The sequence below is a fragment of the Mesoplodon densirostris genome, chromosome 19 (genome assembly GCF_025265405.1).
Source record: "Mesoplodon densirostris isolate mMesDen1 chromosome 19, mMesDen1 primary haplotype, whole genome shotgun sequence".
Classification (NCBI taxonomy): domain Eukaryota; kingdom Metazoa; phylum Chordata; class Mammalia; order Artiodactyla; family Ziphiidae; genus Mesoplodon; species Mesoplodon densirostris.
The window spans coordinates 52,371,754-52,397,445 of NC_082679.1; the positions used below are offsets into that span (position 1 = coordinate 52,371,754).

The 25,692-nt window shown below is 42.3% G+C and overlaps 1 protein-coding gene across 1 annotated transcript in view; it reads left to right on the forward strand.

Moving 5' to 3' along the window:
- The window catches only part of HYDIN (HYDIN axonemal central pair apparatus protein), a 445,256-nt gene that overhangs the window by 383,218 nt on the left and 36,346 nt on the right, over positions 1–25,692 (forward strand). Inside the window, exons 58-69 of the mRNA XM_060083501.1 lie at positions 130–368; positions 2,193–2,310; positions 8,161–8,365; positions 9,089–9,324; positions 11,226–11,377; positions 11,490–11,679; positions 15,028–15,130; positions 15,357–15,635; positions 17,613–17,755; positions 19,796–20,014; positions 23,045–23,205; positions 25,543–25,640. Coding sequence (XP_059939484.1) covers positions 130–368; positions 2,193–2,310; positions 8,161–8,365; positions 9,089–9,324; positions 11,226–11,377; positions 11,490–11,679; positions 15,028–15,130; positions 15,357–15,635; positions 17,613–17,755; positions 19,796–20,014; positions 23,045–23,205; positions 25,543–25,640 — 2,143 coding nt within the window. The remainder of the gene's footprint in view (positions 1–129; positions 369–2,192; positions 2,311–8,160; positions 8,366–9,088; positions 9,325–11,225; positions 11,378–11,489; positions 11,680–15,027; positions 15,131–15,356; positions 15,636–17,612; positions 17,756–19,795; positions 20,015–23,044; positions 23,206–25,542; positions 25,641–25,692) is intronic.

Consider the following 25,692-nt stretch of genomic DNA (forward strand, 5'->3'; position numbering starts at 1 on the left):
TATAAAGAGAATGATATAGAGAACTTGGCTTCATGTCAATGAAGAAAATATGGAATGAAGTGGACAGCCATGGAAATTCTGGAGTTGTGGTGGTGGCTGACATCTTCCCAATCCTTTTTCCCTTTCTAGATTATTGAGCCCAATATCTCAGAAGAAGGTGAAATCCTTGCCAGCATCCCAATTAAGTTTTCTGTGAATGCCGTGTTCTCCAAATACAACATCAGCCCCTCCTCCATCATCAACTTCGGGGCTTTGATCTGTGGCACGCGTAAAAGCTCCTCCTTCACCATAGAAAATCAAGGTGTAATCGATTTCAAATATACCCTTTATAGGCTGACAGGAGAGAGCTCCCTCCATCAAAAGAAAGTGTAAGACAAGTATTTTCTTAACTCACACCATTCCCTGGTTAATTAGTGCTTTATATTTTACAATAAGCTTTCATATAGTTTATCTAAATTCACCCCCAATCCCCTTTTGTGGGTAAGGTTACTAAGGTTTAGAAGTGACTCATCCAAGATTATGGAAGAAATCATCAGTGGATCTCAGTTCTGAGCCCACATGTCTGACTCCAAACTTCACATGCTTTCCACTGCTGTCCAATATATGATACATTTTAATTGAACAAATGTAAAACCTTCTGCATGGGATTGTGTCTGTTGTCCTGGTGCTCCTAATGTGCTACATTACTTACCAGTAAGTCATTGTCCTATCTGTCATTCTGTAGGATTTATAACAGCAAGCTACATCAAAAGAAATCATAGCTGTGCTTCATGATGGGGGATGGCAAAGGGTACCCTGGACTAGAGAAAGCCTGGTGAGGCCTTCTTTCCTGGGACTGTTTTTACCTTCTCCCCATGAAGACACTTTATTACAACAGCTAACTTAATAATTGTTCCAACAGTAAAACTCTGTATTCTTCAAAAGGTGGCTGTCAATCAATTAATCAAAACAATTTACCTTTCTGAGTGCTTTTGGCTTTTATTTGTCATATTTTTTTTGACAAATTAGGGATGGTTTTTTACCAGTTCCCAGGTACTTTGTCCTGACTTTCAAATGAATTGACTTTCTAAATAATTAGTAATTTAAGATTGACTTTCTAATTAATTGTTTTAAATCAGACATACAGCTTTACATTGTTTGTAATTGTTTTATATTTTTGTCGATCTCCTCTTCCATTTTGGCAAAGTTTGGACATATTAAGACTTTTTTTTTTTTTTTTGCGGTACACGGGCCTCTCACTGTTGTGGCCTCTCCCATTGCGGAGCACAGGCTCCGGATGCGCAGGCTCAGTGGCCATGGTTCATGGGCCCAGCCGCTCTGTGGCATGTGGGATCTTCCCGGACCGGGGCACGAACCTGTGTCCCCTGCATCGGCAGGCGGACTCTCAACCACTGCGCCACCAGGGAAGCCCAAGACATTTTTAATTAAACTGTCTAAAGTCTCTTTCTTCCAAATCTAATTTCAACCTAATTTTTTATTACTTATTTTATAATATAATAATGTTTATTTATAGATATTATAATTTTGTTTTGCTTTAAATTGGTTTTAATTTTAATTTATTTTTCATCTTAGCATACACAAATTCATGCAAAGCACTCAAACTCCAGTTGTTCTGGTCATTAAGCAAGTGAATGCTCAAATATATAAAACTCTCAAAAGTTTAAAATTATACCTCAAATACATTTGAGTATTTTAGGTGAACTGGCCTCTAAAAAACCAATTTTTGGGTAAACTAGTTTCGAGTGAAGTGAACACCTACCAAAACCTGTGTTTGTGTTATTGTTTACACTAAGTCTTAAAAACACTGTGACTCTAAATATGAAAAAGAGGGACAGAATTTAATCTATTTGCCATTGCGCTTTTTAAGTGATAAAAGATTTGAGGTCTACAAATAAGTTCCACACACAACTTTCCAGTGAACTCAAGTAAACATTTAAAATTATTATTTACTTGCAGTAATCCTTAATGTCCTTATGAATCATATTTAATATGTATAATTTCTGCATACTTTTTTCACAACTGTTAAATGAGTTTGGCTGATAATGAATAAGCTGACTATGCTCCCCGATGCCCTCTTGGGCAAGGAAAGGCCCTTTCCTCCATTTCAAGGAGAAGGGATCTTGCAAGCAGACAGGCAGGTGGTATTTAATGACCACCCTAACCTGAGGGTATACTCTTGCTTCTTTAATCAGTGTCAGCCATGTTAGACGTGCAAGATCCCAGGAAAGCGAGAGCTTCTACAGGACTGGACCTTCTAAGGCAACCAAGTTCTCTGACTCTGTTCAGAAAGATGCAAATATCACAAACCAGGTGAGCACCCTTTTCCTTTTTCACAGAAACCCCTGTGTTCTAGCAACAGAAACCTGCCAACTAGTTCTAGCAACAAATACCTCCCTAGGATTGCAGGATTTGAATTTTGAATATTCCTACTATGGCAGGAATATTAAATAGTTATAATGAAATATCACTTTCATCTTGAAATAAGGAGTTAGGCTTTTAATTTGGATATCCTCTTTTGCTTTAAAACCTTCATTGGCTCCTCATTGCTTTAAAATTAGTTTCTACTTTTCATAAGTATTTCAATCAAGAATCATTTGTTGATATGAAATAGAAGCCCATTCAGATTGGCTTAAATAAAAGGAGATTTGAAGACTTTTACATCTGGTAAGGTGAAGTAGACATCTTTCTCCCTAGTCTTCCAACTAAGTACAACTGAAAACCATGGACATTATGTATAAAACAAACATAGAAGACTGAAAAATGGAGAGAAAAAAATCACACCAGCTAGGGTCCTTGGGACCCAATAGACATCACAGTGATGAGTTCCCTGAGATTTCTTTTTGCTTCATATACCCTAGATCAGGTGCTGAGGGAACCAGCAATCCAGAAACATCAACAAGCACGGACCAAAAAAGGCCCCAACAAAAGCCTTCTCCCACTAGCCAAAGGACTGGGAAAAGGTAGCCTAGCAAGACAGAAAACTTTTAGATAAGAACCGTAATATTACAGTCAAACATGACAGAAAAATCTGTGGTCCTACCCCACATATTTCAAGCAAAGGCCAGTGGGGAGCCTAGACTTCTCACTCAATCCAGGCTATAATGAGGTGCCCTGACCCCCTGCCAAAGTGATGTCCAAGAACACTCAGTAGGGAGCCAGACATTCATTACCCACCATCACCTCCACCATTGTCAATGGCAACACCACATGGGGAGCCTTGACTTCCACTCCAACCCAGTGGTAATGAGACAACCTTCTCATCCCCCCAGGGGACCTCCTACCCCATGGAATCAGCAGAACAGTAATGAGACACTCTTACCCCTCCCCACAAGGGAAATATTAGTCAAAGACTAGTGGGGAACTGGAACTCCCACCCTAAGAAGTCCAAGTGGAGAATCTGGACTACTATCCCCACCTGGCTAACAAGGCAGTGTTCCCCCCCTCCCCTGCCAGAGTGGTGTCAGAGAAAGCCAGCTCAAACAGAAGTTAAAAAAGATCCAGAGTCTCATCAGTATAATACCCAAAATGTCCAGGTTTCAACTGAAAATCACTCAGCATACCAAGAACCTGGAAGATCTCAAACTAAGTGAAAATAGATAAGCAACAGATACCGACACAGAGATGACCAAGATGTTAGAATTATCTGACAAAGATGTTAAAGCAACCAACATAATGCTTAAAAAAGCCATTACAAATATGCTTGGAAGAAATAAAAATATAGTAAGTCTCAGCAAAGAAAGAGAAAATATAAAGAAGAACCAAATGGAAATTTTGGAATTGAAAAAAATGAATCACCAAAATTTAAAACTCAGTGGATGGATTCAACAACAGAATGGAGGAAACAAAAGAAAGACTCAGTGAACTTGAAGCCAGAAAAATAGAAATTCCTGTGTCTGTTTCCTATTGCTCCCATAACACATTACCTCAAACTTAGTAGCTTAAAGCAATACAAATTGTTCCTCTTGTTTAAATTGTTCTGTAGGTCAGAAGTCTGACACAGATCTCACTGGGTTAAAGTCAAGGTATTGGCAAGATACCTGCATTCTTTTCTAGAGACTTTAGGAGAGAATCCACTTTCTTCCCTTTTCCATGTTCTAGAGGATACCTGCATTCCTCGGTTCATGATTCCCTTCCTCCATCTTCAAAACCAACAATGGTGGATCAGGTCCTTCTCATATCACATTACTCCAGCCTCTTCCATAGTCACATCTCCCTCTAACTCTCTTATGTCTGCTTCTTCAATTTCTAAGGACTCTTGTGATTACATTGGGCCGAGGATAGTACAGGATACTATCCCTATCTCAAGGTTCTTAATTCAATCATATCAACAAAGTCCCTTTGCCATGTAAGGTAATATATTCACAGGTTCCAGGGATTAGGATGTTGACATCTTTACAAGAGGTGTCCAATCTTAGGTGTCTTAGGATGCCCAATCTAAAGAAAAAGAAAATAGACAGTTTTGAGTCTACTGAAAGTCTGTTTAGTCTAATGGGAAAAAAATGAACAGACCCTCAGGGACCTGTGGAACTATAACAAAAAATCTAACAACCCTGTCATCAGAGTTCCAGAAAGAGGTAAGAAATAGGTAGGGCTGCAGAGCAAGCCAGCATTTGATATTAACTTAAACCGGTATAAGTATCAGTCAGGGTCTGTTATTGTCATGATAACAGGCAACCCTAAAAGTTATCAATAGCTTTAAACAACAAAATTCTTTTCAATATTTCTCACTAATGTCTATGGGGGAGGAAGGAGGACACTGCGCTGGGTTGCCCTTACACTCAGACCCAGGCTTTTGGGTTGCCATGGCAGACAGAAAGGGAGAGTGTGATAAATTATACATTGTCTCTTAAAATCACCTCTTGAAAGTGACCCCTTTACTTCCACTCACAATTCATTGACTAAAGAAGTCACATGGTTTAATGTAATAAGCATGTATTCAAAAAAGAGCTAAAAATATATGATGAACAGCACTAATTAAAATTTATCAGAAGGTGTAGCAATACTCTTTCTTATTTTGCTTCAAGCAGGGGTTCGTACCCTGTAGTTCAGGGCCTCCCAGGACTACTGGGTGATGAGTGACACAAAGAGAATAGAAGCATTCTATTTTTTATGTCACTTTGGAGAGGCTTTATTTTATGCTACTTTCCCGAAGTAGTTACAACTTTGGGACGCTCTCCATGGTTCCTCCTCTTCCTCTTTCTTCTTTTCTTCCTTCCTTCCTCTCTGCTCTACTTCTCCACTCTTACCTCCAGAAAGAAAGTGTACTGTATTAAAGAGGGAAATGTATTAGTAATTATACTGCTTAGTTGCTTAATAGTTCAAGAAATAACCTTTATTGGGTTACAGTGTTTGTAGAGCTATAATAATGTAAAAATTTGTATGCTATGTTATTAGAAATATACTACATTAGTGCATTTGAGAGAATAAGGTCAGAAAGTCCTGTATAGACACAGGTAGGGTAAGGAGGAGGTGCTCATGGATGGCTGTTTACATTCTGGCTACTACTTCACCAGAGAAGTAAGGAAAGAACACAGCTGGCATTCAAGCAAGTGGAGCAGGGGATTCAGCCCAAACTCTGTTACAAAGTCTCCACTTAGTTTAAGGGTATTATAATGTCCTTATAGGATATATGTATATATAATATGGAGGATGTATAATACGCTATTTTAAAAGCATATGCAAATGAAGAAAAATCATAACTGGTCATCGAGCAATGGTGGACCAGCTAATTCTACCCTGGAGAAAAGTCTGATGGAATTTGTGGTGATGGTGGGGTCAGGGTAGGGGATATTGAAAGGAGAGAAAGAAGGAGTGAGATTCTTTGGAGAAGGGTTAGGAGCCAAACTAGGAAGGCATATTTGGGGAGAGTTGAGCACGCTGCCTCTCTTCCCTTTGGTGGGACTGATCAGCCTGAATAAACCTGGTACATTGCCTCCTCCATCTCATCTCTTTGGATAAATGGAAAGCAACCATAGATGGAGGCTTTTCCTCGTGAATCTCTCATTTAGTGTTTCATTTTGTTTTGTTTTGTTTAATATTGGAGTATGGTTGATTTGCAGTGTTGTGTTAGTTTTGGTGTGCGCAAGGTGATTTGGTTGTACATACACGTGTGTCTGTTCTTTTTCAGATTCTTTTCCCATGTAGGTTATTGGAGAGTATTGAGTGGAGTTCCCTGTGCTATGCAGTGTGTCCTTGTTGATTATCTATTTCATTCATTTAGTGTTTTTTTAGTGTTGTTATAAAAGGAAAATAGTCTTTTCTTACTCTAGTTGAAAAGTAAAATATTGATAGAAAGAAGCATAAACAAAGCCTAATGCCATCACCTTGAGTTAGTTACTGATAATATTTGGCATATGTGCATAATTGAGGTAACATATTAATAACTTTATAGTATTTTTTCACCTACCTTTCTCATAAGCATTTTCCTAAGTCATTAAAACCTTTCATAAATATAATTTTGATTCCTATGAACTGTCTTATCATGTGAATGTACAAAAATATTTCCTTATTTTTATTTTGTGTAAAATAATTCAGAATAAACCTCTACAAAGCTGTTTTGTTTTCAAAGAATGGAAATTCATGTTTGTCTTAAAACATAACTAATAACATAAATCCACAAATAAATAAAGATCATGACACCAAAAAAACAAATAAATAAATACAAAGGAGAGAAAAGAAAAGAAAAAGAAATAGGTAGGGTTGAAAAGGTACTCAAGGAAAAAAATGGCTAAAAGCTTCCCACATTTGGCAAAATATTTAAACCTACAAATACAAGAATCTGGGAAAACCTCAAACAGCACAAACCCAAAGAAATCCATAGCAACACACATCATAGTCAAATTTCTAAAAACTAAAGACAAAAAATCTTGAAAGCAATGGGGGAGGACTGGCTCCTTACATACTTACATATAGGGGGGAAACTATTTAATGACAGAAGATTTCTTACCAAAAACCATAGGGGCCAAAAGGAAATGGCACAACATTTTGCAAGTGCGGAAAGCAAATCACTGTGAACCCAGAATCTTATATCCAGCAAAGGTATCCCTCAGAAATGAATGGAAAATCAAAATATTCTCAGATGAAGGAAAACTAAAATCATTTGTCACCAGCAGATCTCTCCTAAAAGAATGGCTAAAGGAAGTTCTCTAAACAAAAAGTAAACAATAAAAGAAGGAATCATGGAGCATCAAGAAGGAAGAAAAAACATGGCAAGCAATTATGTGGGTAAATTCAATAGACTTTCCTTCTCCTCTTGAATTTTCTAAATTACGTTTATCAAAGAAAAAGTTATAACATTGTCTGATATGGTTCTAAAAGGATGTAGAGGAAATATTTTAAACACATAAAAGGCAGAGGGTAGATAAGCAATTGACAAGCAACATGGTGAACACTACAATTAAGGTGTGTATGGAGGGAGGGGCTCCAGAAAGATGGAGGAATGAAATCCTGCTGTTCCTGGTAGCTGTTAAAAGTCATTGAAGTAATCATTTTGTAATATATACAGGTATCAAATCATCATGTCATACACCTTAAACTTATACAATGTTATATGTCAATTATATCTCAATAAGCCTGAGGTCAAAAAAATAAGAAAGGAAGGAAGCTCCTAAGAACCAGAGAAGTGCATGATAACACCCCATGTTTTGAGCACAGATTCTGTGCCAGTTGCTTTGCTAATTGCTTCATACACATTCTTTTATTGAAGCCTCCGGTGATCTCAGGGTAAAGTCTTTAGCTTCATTTTACTGATAAAATAAGACTCAGAGAAGTCACTTGTCCAAGGTCAAACAGTTAATACACAGCAGGGCTGCGATTCAAACCCAGGAGCATCTGACTCAAAAGTCCATAATCCTAACCCCTGTTTCCCATCTGGGTAAGTGTTGTACTATGTAGAATGTGTCTGTTCCCTTAGACCCTCACTCAACCATGACTGTTTAGAAGGAATGTGCATAGAAAGAAGTGCCGAGAGAGCCCGTCCCTGAAGACCCCCCCAGACTCTCCCTGCCTCCAGGAGAAGAGCTGGGCCCAGAGAGAGCCTGTGGGGAGAGCCCCGCCCCCATCCAGTCCCTCTTGACACCATCTCATGACTCTGGTGGAAGGACTCAGACTCTGCCACCCACACTGCCTCTACCCCTCCTGCCCCTCCCACCCTTCCTGCAGGCTCGCTTCACCCACGGCATGTTCACCGTGTACCCTGGGTGTGGCTCCATCCCTTCCGGAGGAATGCAGGTCGTGACCGTTGACTGTGTGGCTGACCCTGTGGGAAGATGTGAGGAATGTATAGCGATTGATATCTCTGACCGAGACCCAAGAGACCAGCCCGCTGGCATTCCGTACAGCCTGTTGGCTGAAGCCTGTCAGCCAGGTACTGGGCACTCAGATGGGACAGCACCCCTTACAAGACCTTCCTTCCTCTGTAGCACCCCCCTCCCTTGCAGATGCCTAATAGACATGGCTGGGCTTCTTCCTTTGGGACCTTAGATCTTCCTCTGGTGTCTTCAGCCGTATTTTTCCTTATAGACTTAAGGGCGTGCACACCTAGAAGGGGATGTGCAGCTTTAAACTCCTGGTCTTCCTGAGTTTGGTCTGGGATTCTCAGATGGATAGTGTTACCTGGGAATCATGGTGCAATGGGATATGGCACAGAACCCAGAAACACTGAATCCTCCTCATGGCCAGGCCACTCCCTGTAACATATGCACAGAGAACAGTGGTCAATGACTGAGTGTATTACAACTTTAACCCAGAAAGATCTCAGGTGAAGCACGGAGACAGCTCCTCTTGCGCTGGCTGTAGGTCCCCTGCGGCCTCTCATCAAAGTGGGCCAAATGCCTCCTCCCTTCCTCAGCTCACCCCGGACCTTATCCTGCTTACCATTGGAAGGAAAAGGTGGTTGGAGTCTGGAGACCAGCAAAAGCAGTCCAAAAGAGGAAGAGAAGACAGAATTTGTCCCATCCCTCACACCTTCTTGTGTGAATTCCTCTCTATGATTGTCCTTTGCTGGAGTCTAAACCTCCAAATTAGGAATTACAGAGAGCAGGAATCGAGCTCTCAGCCTTCATCTCACAGTCTTCCCTCCACTCCCCAGCTTTCGTCACCGACAACACCACCTTGATATTTGAGGAGCACCAACTCTGTACCAGCGCCAACCTGTACAGCATCCTGCAGACCATAGAGAGCGGGGGGCTGTTTGTGGAGGATGAGAACAAGTTCATCTTCTGCAATGTCCTGGTGGGCCATCAGGCCAAGGCTCGCTTCAAGATCTCCAACGTGGGAAAGATCGCCTGTGACGTGAACATTGTGGTTAAGCCCATCTCCAACAAGGTGAGTAGCCCCAGTGGCCCTGGCCCACCATGGTCGGCATAAAGCCAGGGCAAGAGCTCCTGGAAACCCCTGCTCTGGAGCCTGTATTGTGAATGGGGATTATCTGGCTCTCAGGCCCCCTGGAAGTCATATGAGGGGACATATGTTTATCCCAGTGGGTGTCTCCTCTGGGTACCTCTGTGATAAACTGGTTCACACGACGGAGCAGCGCACTCCTCCATCAAACACTCATGTGTCTACGGGACAAAGCACTGTGGGGAGAGCCAAAGATCGGGTCATGAAGCCTGCTCAGGTGGCATGTTGGTCTGGCGAGGGAGAGTTGGGGGGTGTCAGACTATAAGTGTAAGGTGAAATGGTGAGCATTTATTGACCTCCTGCTGTATGCTGAGCACTGTGCTAAGTGATTTTTATTTATGATCTCATTTCATCCTCAGAAGTTTGTAGTATCAGATTTTGTATTATTATCCCCATTTTATAGTTGGGGAAATTGAGGCTCAGAAATGCTAAATTCTTCCCCTAGGTCCCAGAGCCTAGGGATATAAGGCTTGGTTTAAAGCCAAGCTTCATCTACGTGCAAGGTAAATAATAAGTGTCCATCTCGGGGTCTGCCAGACCAAAACGGCCTTCCCTGTCTGAGTCCGACCACACTAAGACCCTTTTCCCTCGCAGTGGAACAGAAAATTCAGGGTTCCAAAAGAGAGGGCTGAGTCAGTGGGTTTCACTCACCCGTAACTTCTAGTCGCAAACACTGCCTAGTGTCAGCTCAGCCACACCAGTCCTCTGCCCGAAGATAGAACCTCGGCCCAGGTGGCCCTTGTGCCCCAGAGTTGGTATTGTTCTCATGGCTGATGGTGGTAGGGAGATGGCCGAGAGGGCTGGTCTAGTCTAGAGCCAAAAGTAGTGTGCATTTCCGGGGGACTGTCACCGCAGAGGGACACGGGTTGAGAGACTATTATCACTTTCTGACCTTTTTGGGACAGGAAAGGGCAGCTTGCTCCCTATTCTGTTCTAAAAACGTAAAAAGTGAGCAAGCCTGATTTCTAAACAAAGATCGGTTTTTAACAGGGATTTGCAGGCATTATGTTGTCATCTTCCTCCTTAATTTGCAGATTATTCCTTGGAAAGAGAAAAGAAACCTTATGCTCTCAGCTTAAGAACAAGAAGGAATAGTCAGTCTTGAATCCCACCTGCCTCCCATGAGAATAAAAAATCCTTTTGAGGCCGTTCCAGGGGTCCCTACAGTCCCTACAGTCTTCCCCAGACACTGCCCTAAGACAGGAGCAGAGAAAATGCTGCAGAAGGTGGTTCTAGCCAAAGCTCTTAGAGTTAGAAGGAGCAGAAACCCACTCAGGATGGCCCCAACACAGCAAGGTTTGCTTCAGTGAATCCGAGACCTCACACACAGGGCAGAACACAGCATGTAGCCAGAGGTCTGTGGGACTGGAACTGTCACCCGAAATTCAGCTTTCAGAAGACCAGCCGTGGCTCCCCAACTGCCAAGAGCCATGTGTTTCTCACACATGGTGTCTCCATTGCTCCTTTCTCTAGTCTGGCTTCCAGCTCAGCCCCACGTCAGCAACCACCAGGGGTCTCTGGCATCTTAATTTATTTGTGTGGGTGGGGTGGTGGGGTGGCCAGGGGATCTGACTATCTGAGATATGGTTTAGTTCATCTGTTTGAGTCCAAGATCACAGGTCTGGCCAATTATTGCTCAGGGGTGGGTCCCTGAGTACCCAGGCCGCTCCTTCCAGGATCATGACTGTGCAAGCAGTGGGACATGCCTACTGCAGAGCTTAGAGGAGGGAGATGTCACAGCAGGGCTTGTAGAGGTGAGCAGCAAGCCTTGTGCAAATGCAAAGTGGCACACACACCGATCCCTGCTTCCTCCCGCCCCCATCCAGATCTTTGCCCGCATCACTGACATCTTTGAAGTGGAACCCAACAAGATGTGTGTTGCCAGCCGCTCGCATGCCTTTGCCACGGTGTCCTTCACCCCACAGGCCATGCAGACCTACCAGTGTATTTTTGAGGCCACCTTGGACGGCTTGCCCAGGTACCGGCTCCCCAGCTCCCCCTCCTCCAGCAGGGCAGTAGGCCACACTCTCTGTGAAATGTCATTCCTGCCATGCTAGACTGACAGACCTTGATCTTTCTGTTCCCTGCAGCAACCTGGCCAAGAATCGAAGCCTCATGTTTGATATTGTTGGAGAGGGGAACCTCCCTCGAGTGACCGTTGTGCGGCCGATTCTCCATAACCAATATGGAAACCCCTTGCTCCTCTTTAAGAGGCTTCTGCTTGGTCATTCAGAGACACTGCCTCTTGTCCTCAAGAACAGTGGCACCATCCCTGCCAAGGTACTGCTGGAGGGTGAAGCATGGGGTGAAAAGGGAGAATCATTCAGAAGCAAGACCTGACATTGGGGTTTCTGCCATCCCTAACTTGTGAGGACTTCTTTGATGTTCCTCATACGTTAACCTGGGTAAGACATGGGACATGCAGAGGGGAATTAGGCGTGGTCTGATTACATAGTACACTGATACATAGTACACTGATAATTACTGTGCAAGGCAGTGAGCAATGATAATATACCAAGCTGAGTAGGTAGGATTATGGGTGTTCTGAGTGTCTTCCTTATTTTTTCACTTTTTTTCTGTAATGAACATTGCATTTGTAATAATGAAAAAAGAAAGAAACTTCATCAGGGGTGAGAGATATAACGTCAGAAGGGACTTTTGGTTCAGCAATTATGTTTTTATTTTACAAAAAAAAAGAGTGATAGATTGTGTAAATGTTATACAAAGAACTGTAGGACTTTTGAAAGTAATCTACTCCCATCTAGGGGAATCCAGGAAAATTTCACTATAAAATGACATTTGAGCTGGGCGTCGAAGGATATATCTGGGTTTCAGTAAGTGGGCATTGCAGTGAGTGAAGCCTAGGCAAAGAAAGAAAACTGCAAAGACAAAGGCACAGAAGCAAAAAAAAAAAATTATAAGGTACAAACAGGAACTAGTAAGCACCAGCTTTGTGAGAGCATAGGGTATAGGTTGAAGAACAGTGAGAGAGAAAAATAGAAGGGTACAGTGAGGGGACAGTTTGTGGAGGGCTTTGGATTCTACAAGACATTATTACAGTTGTTGTTGTTGATGTGGTTAGGACTCATTTAGATTCACCCAGAAGTTACCATTTTTATTGCTCTCCATTCCTGCATCTCCAACCTACCATCTGAGATCCTTTTTCTACCTACTGAAGAATACTCTTCAATATTTCCTTAATGCAAGTCTGCTAATGGTGAATTCTCTCAGTTTTTATTTGAAAATCTCAATTTATCCTTTATTTTTAACGTAAATGTTGCTGGCTGTAGAACTCTGGGTTGGCAGTTGTTTTCTTTCAGCAAATGGGAGATATTATTCCAGTGTATTTTGGTTTGCATTGTTATGGCTGAGGTGTCAGCTTATAAGTCAAAAATGTTCCTCTAAGGCAGTCTTTTTCCCCTGGCTTTGTACCTTTGTATTTGTTTTCTGCAGTTTTACTATGATGTGTCTAGGTACGGATTTCTTTTAATTGATTTTTCTTGGAATTCACCAGGCTTCTGGACTCTGCAGTTGATGTTTTGAGTCCGTTTTGGGAAATTCCTATATGTGTTTTCAAATATTGTTTCTATTCCATTCTGTCTCGTCTCTCCTTCTGGGAAGCCACGTCAATGTATGGAAGGTCTTCTCATTATATCCTCTCCTCTATGTCTCACAACCTCACTATATTTTCCATCCATTTTTCTCTGGGCTTCATTTTGCATGATTTCTTTTGTCCTGCCTTCAGTTCATTAACTCTCCCTTTGGCTATATCTAGTTTTCTATTAAACCTTCCATTCAGTTCTTGAGTTATTATATTTTTCAGTTCTAGAATTTTTATCAGATTGTTTTTCAAATCTGCATAACCAGTTTTTATGATTTCTAGTTTCATCCCAAAATTGTCAGACTTTTATTTCTTGAACACAGTAATCACAGCCATTTTGCAGTCTATACCTGATAATTCCAAAATCTGAAGCCCCAGTGGGTCTAATTCTGATATCTGCTGCTTCTGTTCATTTTTGCCCATGTTGTCTTGTCTCCTCATGTGCCTGGTTATTTTTGATCATGTGTTGTATTATATTTGAAAAGTTAATTTAGAAATAATTAGGCTAAGGATGTATTTTTCTTCAGAGACAATTTTCATTTGCTTCTGCCTAGCACTTGGGGGCACTACAAATGCAGGATCACCTTAAACTGGTTTTAGGGCTTGAGATTTTCTGTGTTCGACAGATAACTCTGAGCAGGATTGCTATCCTTGGGAGAGCTGCTTTATATCCAGCCTAACTTTTGTCTTACTGTGCAGACCTTTGGGGTCCTAGTCTAGAGCAAAGAAAACACTCCCACCCCTCACAGGACTTTTGCCCTCTTAACACCAAGAGACCGTCAGGAAAGCACAGTTCAGCCTCCCATCTGCCTCTTCCCGACTGGCAAATGCCCCAGGTCAAAAACAGCCCAGAAGGCTAGGCTGGCCTCTCTAGACATCCCAGACGTTGGCCTGGTTATTCTTCATTATCTTCTTAGCTCTGTGATGCTTCTGAAATCATTGGTGGGGGGGGCTGTTTGTTTGGTTTTTGTTTTGCATTTCTTTATTGTCTTGAGTCCACATTACCTAGTTTACCATTACCCTGCATGGTTTCCATTATTGTAGCTTTATAAAATGTATTAGCACCCATTCCCTGTTTTTCTAATCTTTCTTAACGATTTTTTAACAGTCTCTCAGATGAACTTTAGATATCATTTTATAATGTTCCTCACAAAATCCTATTGGGATTCCTATGAATTATTTAGGGGGGAATTTCTACTTTTAGAGTATTTAGGCTCTCCACCAGGAACAACATTTAGGATTCCAACCCATTTATTACATCTTCTTTTATGTCAATATGTTTCCATATGACTCCTCTGTGTAGTTTCTTATTAAGTTTATTTCTAAATATATATATTTTTATCTCAGAAGCTTCTATGTGATGTCACTATTTCTTCTTCGTGCCTCATTTTTTATATTGTTCAATCTTATTCATGATGGTGCCAGCATTACTTATCTTCTAAAAATGTCTGCTGGTTCCTCATACATAAAATATGATATATGGCTTTAGGTTTTTTTAATCAGCTACATGGCTTCCAGTGGGCTGTAAAGCATCCCTTTTCTCCAAGTAAGTCAGATGTCCACCTTGGTTTTCCTCTTATCTTGGTAGGACGCTCAGCATGACACTATCAGGCAACTTATGTGTTAGTACCTAGAAGATACTGGTTTTTAGGAACTCACATTCATGCAAGCCCTCATAGAATGACGAATATTCATTTCCATTTTACTAGTCTAGTGTATATTTCACAACTGCCTCTGTCAATAACAGAGACCTTGGCAACCCCGTTTTGACTGGGTAATCCAGAAAGTCACCTATACTCTCTGGACCTCTGGTTCCTTATTTGAATAGCAAGGACTGAGCTAAATTTTTGTTTGTCCTCTCCAGGTATAATATTTATTATATCTCTCTTAGTAAGAAACTCGAAAAAGTGAGCACTAGGCTCAATGATTTTTTGGGGTACTCCCCCAACAGCACAGTATCTCACTTCAATTCAGAACTCATGAGCAGCCTGTAAGCTTAACACTCAATCTTATTTCCCTTATGCCAGTTGCATGTTGACCTGCAGGACCAACTAGGAGTCTTCTCCCTGAAGGGGAAGCCATCCACCTCCTACATCTACATCATAGAGGAAAACAAACCACAAGCAAAAGGTAAGTAGGGCAAGTGTATCTTCTAGAGAGCAATGGGTCCCAGTAGCTCTTTTGTTAGAGGACTAACGTGTACCCAGCCAGAGTCAGATGCCCAGTCTCGTCACCAATGGCCTCTCTAGGCGAGGCTCATTCCCACATGAGGGCTGCATTCCCTTGAGTCCAGGTCTTTATGGATACGTCTTCCTTTAATCTGGTTCTAGATCATGTCTCTCTCTTCTCGTTGCAGCAAAGAAGGCTCACACAGCCTCCCTGGTTGTTCCTCCTGGAGACACAGCTGAATTTGATGTTGTTTTCCACTCCCAGAAGGTTGGGAGAATGGCAGGCATCATCCACTTGTCAGTAATCAACAACCAGTACGAGGAGACGGTCATCCACATGGTGGGAGAAGGCTACGAGGATGACATCACCTTGGACAACATCCATGGGCTGCTGGCTTCCTCCAGCCAGGAGGCCTCAGATATCTCTGAGATCATCGAGGAAAACACGATGGAAGACTTTGTGGCAGGTGAGAGAAGCAGCAGTGAGGTGTTGACACCTGTTGGCTTGTGGTTCATTTTAAATAAGAATGAAATTTAAATAACAGGTTGGCTAGCTTCCTGGGAATTTAGGACTGAATCTCCTCTTTGTTACTGTATGATCCTTCATGCCTGACTAAATCACTGCATTCATCCATGTGTTCCCTCAAAGAACAGTTGTTGAGCATCAGTGTGCATGTGCCTGGAGTTCCAAAGAGTAATTAATAAGAGAGCCTGTCCCTTAGGGAGCTTATTCTTTGAGCTCAAATTCCAATTTAGCTAATAAGAGAAATTCAAATTCCAGATTAGCTAAAAAGTGAATACATGTCTCTCTGTAGTTTTCCCTGTCTGTATCTTTTAGCTGGCTTGCACTGGCATCCTCTGTTTCATCTGTATCATGTACCCTAGACATTCTAAGAGAAATGGCGGGCTGGTTTAATTAGAGAAGGTGTAGGTTTGTGCCACCTCTGGAAGACCATCCTCTGCAGCCTCACTACTCAATGCGCCGTCTGAGAACCTACAGCATCAGCATCACCTGGGAGTTGTTAGAAATGGGAATTTCAGACGCCTTCCTAGCACCTCAGACCTACTGAATCAGAATTTGCAGTTTAGCAAGATCCCCAGGTGATCTGTGTGAGCATTAGAGCTTAAGACATGCTGCTCTGCAGTTTATCAAGCACTGCGGCTTCATTTGGTTGATTATATTCTTTGTTTTCTTTTTTTTTTTTTGCGGTGTGTGGACCTCTCACTGTTATGGCCTCTCCCATTGAGGAGCACAGGCTCCGGACACGCAGGCTCAGCGGCCATGGCTCATAGGCCCAGCCGCTCCGCGGCATGTGGGATCTTCCCAGACTGGGGCATGAACCCGTGTCCCCTGCATCGGCAGGCGGACTCTCAACCACTGCGCCACCAGGGAAGCCCGATTATATTCTTTGGGTAGGAAAATATTTACTTCTTCATTATTATAAAAAAGCATTTGCTAAACACCCTAATTGTGTGGCTGACTGCTATGAAGTGAGTTATAAACACAGTCTCACAGTTTCTCTAGGAGTTTAATTATAGTTCTGGAATGTAGCCTTAGGCAGTCCATACAACATGGGTTAAAATCAGTGCTCCTGGGCTTGCCTGGTGGCGCAGTGGTTGAGAGTCCACCTGCCGATGCAGGGGACATGGGTTCGTGCCCCGGTCTGGGAAGATCCCACATGCCGCGGAGCGGCTGGGCCCGTGAGCCATGGCCGCTGAGCCTGCGCGTCTGGAGCCTGTGCTCCGCAACGGGAGAGGCCACAACAGTGAGAGGCCCACACACCACAAAAAAAAAAAAAAAAAAATCAGTGCTTCTCATGTATCTGGTGTTTCACCTCTGTTTGTAGCTACAGGGTGGCACCTTTCTTATCAGGGGTCAAGCAGGAGCCAGCAGTGAACCCTAGTTCAGAAATCAGATTTCATACTTATAATAGGGTTACCAGATTTAGAAAATCAGAACACAGCAGTCCCCATTACATTTGAATTTTAGATATTAAATTTGAATTTTAAATAGACTATAATTTTTAGTATATTTGTGTCCCAAAATTTTGCATGGGACATACTTATACTAAAAATTACTCATCATTTACTTGTAATTCAAATTTAATGGGGACTTCTGTATTCTGTGTGGCAATTCCAGCCCTTAATAGTACTGTTTCACCAAACAAATGGAGTTGGCGGGCGGGCAGTGGGGAGCTATGTTTTCCTTTGTACAAATGGAGGTGAGGGCCAGAGTGGGTGGGTGGATGGGTGGATAAGTAGACTCCCCTATAGGAGAGAAAGCTTGCTGGCGAAGGACTCCAGGCGTTTCCAGTATAACCATCCAAGGAAGGTGGGGTTGCATGAGGGTGAGGCACAATGTCTTTCAGGAGCTGCCTCCATGGGGAAGTGAGCCTGCAGAGGAGGCAAGAAGGGACTCACTGCCCCCTGCTTCTGTCCCCTAGCTGCTCTGGTGAACCACATCCAGTTTGGGGACTGCCACGTTGGAAACAGCTATAACGTGAGCTTCACAATCACTAATCACAGCCAAGTGAATGTGATACGGTTCGAATGGCCCCTTTTAGCCACAGTTTCTTTCTCCCCACAGGTAAGTGAAAACCAGTCCTTGTTTTCTGCACTCCCTTAGGCCTAAGCCAACCCCAGTTTGATTGTCAGCCCATTCCCACAGATACATAGGATGGGATGGATGCATCCCTCACTCCGACCTGGTACCAGAAATGTCCCCTCTGGCCTAAGAGCAGAGAATGAGGTCACCAAGACTGATGTTGAGGAATTCCATGGAGACCTCCATGGATGAAGACAGGTCCCAGTCTTCCCATCCCCAAGTGTAGACCTGTGTCCCCCATGGTGTGTGTTCTTTGGAGCATTTGTCCTGCAAATGTGCTTCATCAAAAGCTAAAATGGGGGTGGCGGTTTTGTGGACAACAGAGATTTAGAAAATGTTACATCTTTCTCCTACAGATTCTAGATGCCCTTCAGCATATTAAAACCTAGTCAACTTTGTTTTACCTGGAATTTTCTAACCCCTTCTTTGAGTGTCTCACAGCACACATTTATGAATTGCTAACCAAAGCTTGACCTCGAACAAGGCCTAGGACCACGTGGCAGCAGAGCCTCACCTCTGGCCAGCACTTGTTTTTCATAGACGTTCACTTCTGAGTTCCCAGGACACTGGATGTATCCATGGCCTCTTGCTCTGTTTCAGCCACTGAGTTTGTTCAAGCACAGAACTCTAGGGGGTTAGAGCGAGGAGGGTTGGGGACCCACTTTTTCACCTTTAAATTAGGGTGCTATCAGGAAGAAGTGTTTTGCCTCCTGGAGAGATATGAAGTGATAGTCAAAGAAGGTAGAGATAAGCTTCTTATGGTCCATTTACACACCCACGGGCACACACTTGGGTATACACCCACGTGTGTACACATACACACACACACATAGTTGTAGCCTTGGGAAGTATTAAACTTTCTTCTCCCTTCACTTTCCAGAGGAGGAGGGGTTTCTTATCTATTAGAAACATGAAAGGACTATATATATAGGACTATATATAGTATGTATTTGGGTATGTGTATGTGCATTTATGCATGTTCAATCACAAATGATTTTATTCTACAAACCAAATTGGATTTCCCATATATCTGGAACACTTCAGCAAATCTCAGCCTTTTTGGTCTCAGGACTCCTTGATACTCTTAAACATTACTGAGGACCCTCAAAGAGTTTTTGTTTATGTGGGTTATGTCTATCAATATTTACCACATTAGAAGTTAAAACTGAGAATCTTTAAAAACATGTATTTGTTCATTTAAAATATAATAACAAACCCATTACATGTTAATATAAATACCATATTTTTATGAAAACGGCTTTATTTTCCAAAACAAAATTGTGCGAGAAGAGTAGCAGTGTTCTACATTTCTACAAGTCCCTTTAATATCTGGCCTAGTAGAAGAGAGCTGGATTCTCGTATTTGCTTCTGCATTCAATCTGATGCAGTATCGTATGTCATGTAACCTCTAGGAAGCTCCATTATATACTCACAAGAAAATGAGAATGAAAAAGTCAAATGTCATCTTAGTATTATGATGAAAATAGTTTTGACCTTGTGAACTCCTGAAAAGATATTGGGGCCCCCAAGGGTCAGTAGATCACACTCTGAGAACTGCTAAGGTACTGTGTACATCTGTCCATAATTTGTATAGGTCATATGGTTGAGAAGTACAGGTGGTTAAGAGTGTGGTACCAGGTACTGTGGTACCTGCCTGGGTCTGAATCCAGATCTTCTAACATTAATGGTATGACCTTGAGCAAATTACAAGTTTCCTTGTCTATCAAATAGGGGTGATAGCTGTACATCCCATAGGGCTGTCGTGGGGGTTAGTAGAATTTTGTGAAGGTTTAGCATAGTGCCTGAAGCATGTAACAGTTTGGTAAATATTAGCTGCTTGTTTTTATGATTAAATTTCTAAGAACATCTTGTATATATTTAAGATGGTCTACATATACGGGCTTGAATGATGCATTACTTTTTTGCCAAGACTTTTGACCCTGCCCCTAGAGGGGCACCATGAGGCATCAAAAGTCCTCAGGATTGAACTCCCCAAAATACTAACGCAAGGCTCTTCCCCAGGCAGGCCACCTCCACCCTGGCTGTGCCAAGGACATAGCGGTGACCGTGAAGTCAGACGTGCCCGTCAACCTGAAGAAGATGGGGATCAAGTGCAAGCTCTCCAAGATCATGTTTCAGCTCCCTGCAGACCAGGTCCCCGACTGGGACGATCGCATGCGCACGGTCAAGTGGGTGGACGTGCTCAGAAACACGCCCAAGACTTTCACTACAAAACGAAAAGTGAGTAGGGACACCAAGCCCCAGTCTGGCCAAGCCTGCCGTGCTTGGATGCCTCCTGCCCTCAAGCTCAGTGTTTCATCATTTCCTTCTTTCGTGGAAAAAGGAAATGGTCCCTGTTCCACCTGACCTGGGTTTCCAAAGCAGCGAACTGAACTTCCAAGCAAGCCACTTGCCATCCACACTACATGGACCACACAAACCACACACCTTAATTGGTAGAGCTTTCATTGAAGTCTTTTTTTTTTAATTAATTAATTTATTTATTTATTTGGCTGCACCGGGTCTTAGTTGCAGCATGCAGGATCTTTGTTGCCGCATGCGGGATCTTCGTTGTGGCTTGTGGGATCTTCAGTTGCAGCATGCAGGATCTTCATTTGTGGTGTGCGGGATCTAGTTCCCTGACCAGGGATTGAACCCAGGCCCCCTGCACTGGGAGCTCAGAGTCTTAGCCACTGGACCACCAGGGAAGTCCCTCTCATTTAAGTCTTGATATCTAGTTTGTAGTTGAGCAAATCCTCCCACCTTTTTCTTCTTCAGAAACCTCATGGCTAGTTTTTTAGCTACTTCCTTTTTCCCTCAGTGTCCAGAATTAAGTTAATTATAATCTCTTGTTTGCGTCAGAATCTCATCTTTGGTCCATGCGTGCCCCTCCTTTAATTATCCCTTTGTTGGTTTCTTTTTAATAATATAATAAACAGGGAGGAACCCACACCCAACACAGGAAGTATAACCAGGGTTACCTGGGTGGTTCTCAGCCATCCCACCTCTGCCTCTCTCTAAGACATGGTCACTACCTTGGGATCTCATTCCCTTGATTTTTGTTTTTATTTCTTTTTTAAATTAACGTATGCATTCTAAAAGGCATACTGTTTAGGTGTAGTGTTTAACTTTATTTTTTTTAAAGGTCATTGCGTGTGGTCATCTGTATTGTTGCAGGCGGCTGTAGCACACCCATGCCACTGCTATATAGAATTGCATTATTATTTACCCATTCTTCTTTTGAAAATTAGTTGGGGTTTGCTACTGTGGACAGTGTTTCTGTGAGCATTATAGTTCATGTCACACGGTGTTCATTTGCAAGAGTTTATATTCCTAAACTGAGTCACAGGAAGTGGAATTGCTGAGTCACAGGATGTGTGAATGCTCAGCTTTCCAAGAAAATGCCCAAGCATTTCCAAAGTGTCTCTTTGCTAGTAGGAGTATAAATTGGTACAGCCCACTTTGGAAAGCACTTGAGCATTATCTTGGAAAAATAAGAGTATTAGTCATTTTATTTTTGATAATCTCTTTTATTCCTGTCCTTGTCTGCAAATGTGCTTGCCATATTTATCACTCATATTTTGACTTTAATGAATCTTTTCATGATTATCTCCATACTGTTTTATTCTGAAGTATTTTGCTTATTCTTGGCCCTTTATTTTTCTAAATAATTTTTGAATCCATTTAAACAAGTACTGTGAAAACCCTGATGGAAACTTGATTGGAATTGGATTGTATCTATAAATCAGTTTAGGAAGGATTGATAATTTTATAACATTAATTCATCCTTTCCATTAGCAAGGTATATCTATTTAGGTCTTTTTAAAGATTTTTTTTTACTACCATTCATTTTCTTTAATAGTAATAAGACTCTTTAGTTTTTTTAATTTGTTTTTGAGTCCATTTTATTAAATTATTTTTCTAGGAATTTCCCCTTCAACTAAGTTTTCATATGCATCTTCATAAAATTATTCACAGTATTTTCTTATCGTCTGTTTAAATATCTGTAGGATCGATGGTGATATCTCCCTTTTCATTTATGATATTTGTTATGTGTATTTTCTCTTTTTTTCTTCTTGATCATTCTCACCAAAGGTTTTCTAAATCTTTTCAAATAAACAGCTTTTAGTTTCATTGGTCCTCTCTTTTTTAGATTTACTTTCTGTTTCATGAATATCTATTCCTACCTTTATGATTTCCTTTATTCTACCTTCTTGGAGGTATCTGACCCCAGAACTCATGCCTGTGCAGTCGTGATGCTCTCAGTAATTTCTTGTTGTTCAATTTCTTCCTTTCCTATTTCTTTTTTTTTTATACATCTTTATTGAAGTATAATTGCTTTACAATGGTGTGCTAGTTTCTGCTTTATAACAAAGTGAATCAGTTATACATATACATATGTTCCCATATCCCCTCCCTCTTGCATCTCCCTCCCACCTTCCCTATCCCACCCCTCTAGGTGGTCACAAACCACCGAGCTGATCTCCCTGTGCTATGCGGCTGCTTCCCACTAGCTATCTATTTTATGTTTGGTAGTATATATATGTCCATGCCACTCTCTCACTTCGTCCCAGCTTACCCTTCCCCCTCCCCGTATCCTCAAGTCCATTCTCTAGGTCTGTGTCTTTATTCCTGTCTTACCCCTAGGTTCTTCATGACTTTTTTTTTCTTAAATTCCATATATATGTGTTAGCATATGATATTTGTCTTTCTCTTTCTGACTTACTTCACTCTGTATGACAGACTCTAGGTCCATCCATCTCATTACAAATAGCTCAATTTCATTTCTTTTTATGGCTGAGTAATATTCCATTGTATATATGTGCCACATCTTCCTTATCCATTCATCCGATGATGGACACTTAGGTTGTTTCCATCTCCTGGCTATTGTAAATAGAGCTGCAATGAACATTTTGGTACATGACTCTTTTTGAATTATGGTTTTCTCAGGGTATATGCCCAGTAGTGGGATTACTGGGTCATATGGTAGTTCTATTTGTAGTTTTTTAAGGAACCTCCATACTGTTCTCCATAGTGGCTGTACCAATTCACATTCCCACCAGCAGTGCAAGAGTGTTCCCTTTTCTCCACACCCTCTCCAGCATTTATTGTTTCTAGATTATAGGTTTGGCCTCATCATTTCTTCTGGAACTTGAGTCTGTGAGTTGGTTCTCATTTGCCTGGGTAGAAGGAAGCACTGTTTTATCTCCCCATTATTCCTGTGAGGCAGGTGGCTCTGCATCACTGAGGACACGGCTGCCTTTGTTACAGGTGATAGAGACGGATCCTGAGCCTGCTTACTCAGTACTAGAAGAAAACTACCAAGAACTGCAGCTGCAGATCAGTGCCAACGTGAATTTCGCTTCATACAAGTGCCAGACGAGCGATGTGCACTTTAAGGAGACACTGGTTCCCCAGACCCGAGTGTTTGAGTGAGTCATCAAAAGCCTCCTGGCACTCTCAGAGAAGTTCTTTCTCTCCATCATTCACTGGCTCCTTCATCAAACATTTATTCAGTGTCCACAACAGCATAGACCAGACATCACATCTGCGCACCAGAGGGTCTTTGTAGGTCCAATGAAACATTCAGACCCACAAAACTATTGAAGTTCACACTTGGAAATCAAGATGTAGACCTGGAAACACAGTCTTACCGGGAAGGTGGCATCAGGCAATGGGCTTCGGTGGGAACAGTCCTTGCAACAGCCTGTATCACCACCCAGGAACTATTCCTGTTGCCCCTGCCCCAGGTGACAGCTTGGACGATACCTACGCTAGCGGGCGTGGGGTCCATCTTAGCTTAGAAGGCCGTGACCAACAGAAGCCAACATTTCTCCTAACCACTCCATGGCTATAGCTTCCAGGATCCCTGCAAGGGACATGCCCAGTTACAAGAGTCACTACACTCAGAGAACCCCAGTGCTATGGCCTCCCTCCAGGGAGTCATGATTCCTCCCAGTCCCGCCCAAAGCAACTTACCAATCAGGGGTCATTTTTACTATAAACAAAGTTGTCTAATAATATGGCTGACATTTCTCTTATCAGGCTTCCACGGAAGCAGAACTAGAAAATTAATTCAAAGTCGAAATTGTCCTTAGAAGGAGAAAGGGTTATGTTAACCCTTTAACCACACTCAGGTGATACAAGGATGCTGTGGGTCCTGCTCTCAAAGAGCTCGTAGTGGGTGTTGGGGGAAATGGGTGAAAGTAGTTCAACTGATGGTTGCAGTATAGTGCTCTGGGTTTGCAGGAAGCGTACCTAAAGCAGACCAAGACATGGGGAGAGGCAAGTGTCTGGGAAGGCTTCCCGGACAAAGTGGTGGCCCAGCTGAACTTTGGAGGAGAAATAGGAGGTGGCCAGGTGAGGAAGTGAGAAAACGGGCCTTCAGGCAGAGAGAGCAACACAGACAGAGAGAAAGCCTGTGACTATTCTTTGAGAACTGCAAACACAAAAGCGTAAGCCACTGACGTCTCTGCATTGTAAAAATTAGTAATTAACTTGTTCAACTCATTCTGCATTTGTGGCACTTAAGGCGTCCTCTCAAATTATTATAGAACCAAAAGAGAGGAAGCAGGAAGTGGGATCTTCTGCTGAAGGCCATTTCACCTACAGCAGGGGTTGGCAAACTCTGGCCCGTGGACCAAACCCAGCCAGCTGCTTATTTTTATAGATACAGTTATGTGGACACACAGCTGTGCCCGTCTGTTTATTATCGTCCACGGCTGCTTCTGCACTTCCACAGCAGAGGGATCAGTTGCTGCGGAAATCTCTGGCACACAAAGCCAAAAACCTTACTATCTGGCCCTTTACAGAGCATTTGTTCACTCCTGGACCTAAACCAAGAATGCGTTTTACTAGGAGTATTCTGTGCCACTGAGATTTCTCCTCTTTATAAAAATTTGCTTTAGGATAAAGACCAGTGCTCATAAATTCACACAATTCATAAATTCACACAAGCCCCTGAGGCCAAAGCACTTGACTTCAGGCACAGCTACATGGTCTACCTGGACCGGATAATGGGAATCTAACCCCTAAACCCCACCTTTAGACCTACTGCCCCGCCCCCCGCAACTCTCAGCTCCTACTTCTCCCCTAAAACTGGGAAGAGCATGTGTGTTTCTTTCTCTTGCACAACCATTTTCTTACATCAAGGCCTCATCCTCTTGCTGTGACTGTGATCAAGTTTAATCGTGATTCCAGAAAAAGCCTCTATCTCCCAGTTCTTGTCTTAGAGCAGGGAAACTTGAGACAAGAAAAGTCTCCACTAATTGAGAATTTGAGACAAGTATGTGTCTCAGCCAGTGAAGGCATCTGAGGCAGGAGTCAAAGGGTTTCTGACCGCAGGGACATGGTTTCTGGTGGAAAGTGATTCAGGAAAGGAGAGGCTTTGGAATTTGCACCCGAGGGAGGTGCTGTCTTGTGAAATAGAGTTTGTTTCCTCTCTCATGGGAATTTTTCAGGATTACCATGATGCAGGCTGAGAGCTCATTGCACAGGCTGCTGGTAGTACGCAAGACGATTGAAGTGCTAAACATCTGCATACTTTTACTTTTAATAGCTATATATATATTTGTGTGTGTGTTTTAGAAGGAAATATAACTAGCATATCGCATGCATGATTTCAGATAAAATTGCTTAAAACTTGTCTTTGAAGAAATATTTAAGAAACGAAGTGACTTGACTTAAAAAAGTTAACGGTACAGATGATGTGCAGACAGGACAAAAATCTGAAGCACATTTCTCAATTCCATTCCCTGATCTGTTTGCAGGTTTGAACTGATTAATTCAGGAAATGTGCAGCTGGAATTCAGCTGGATCTCAGAAGAGACGGCAAAGGCTGTCAGCTTTGCAATGCCGGATAACCAAGGTAAATGCGGTGACGGGTAAAACCCAGGGCTTGAACTGGGTCCCCAGTTAGT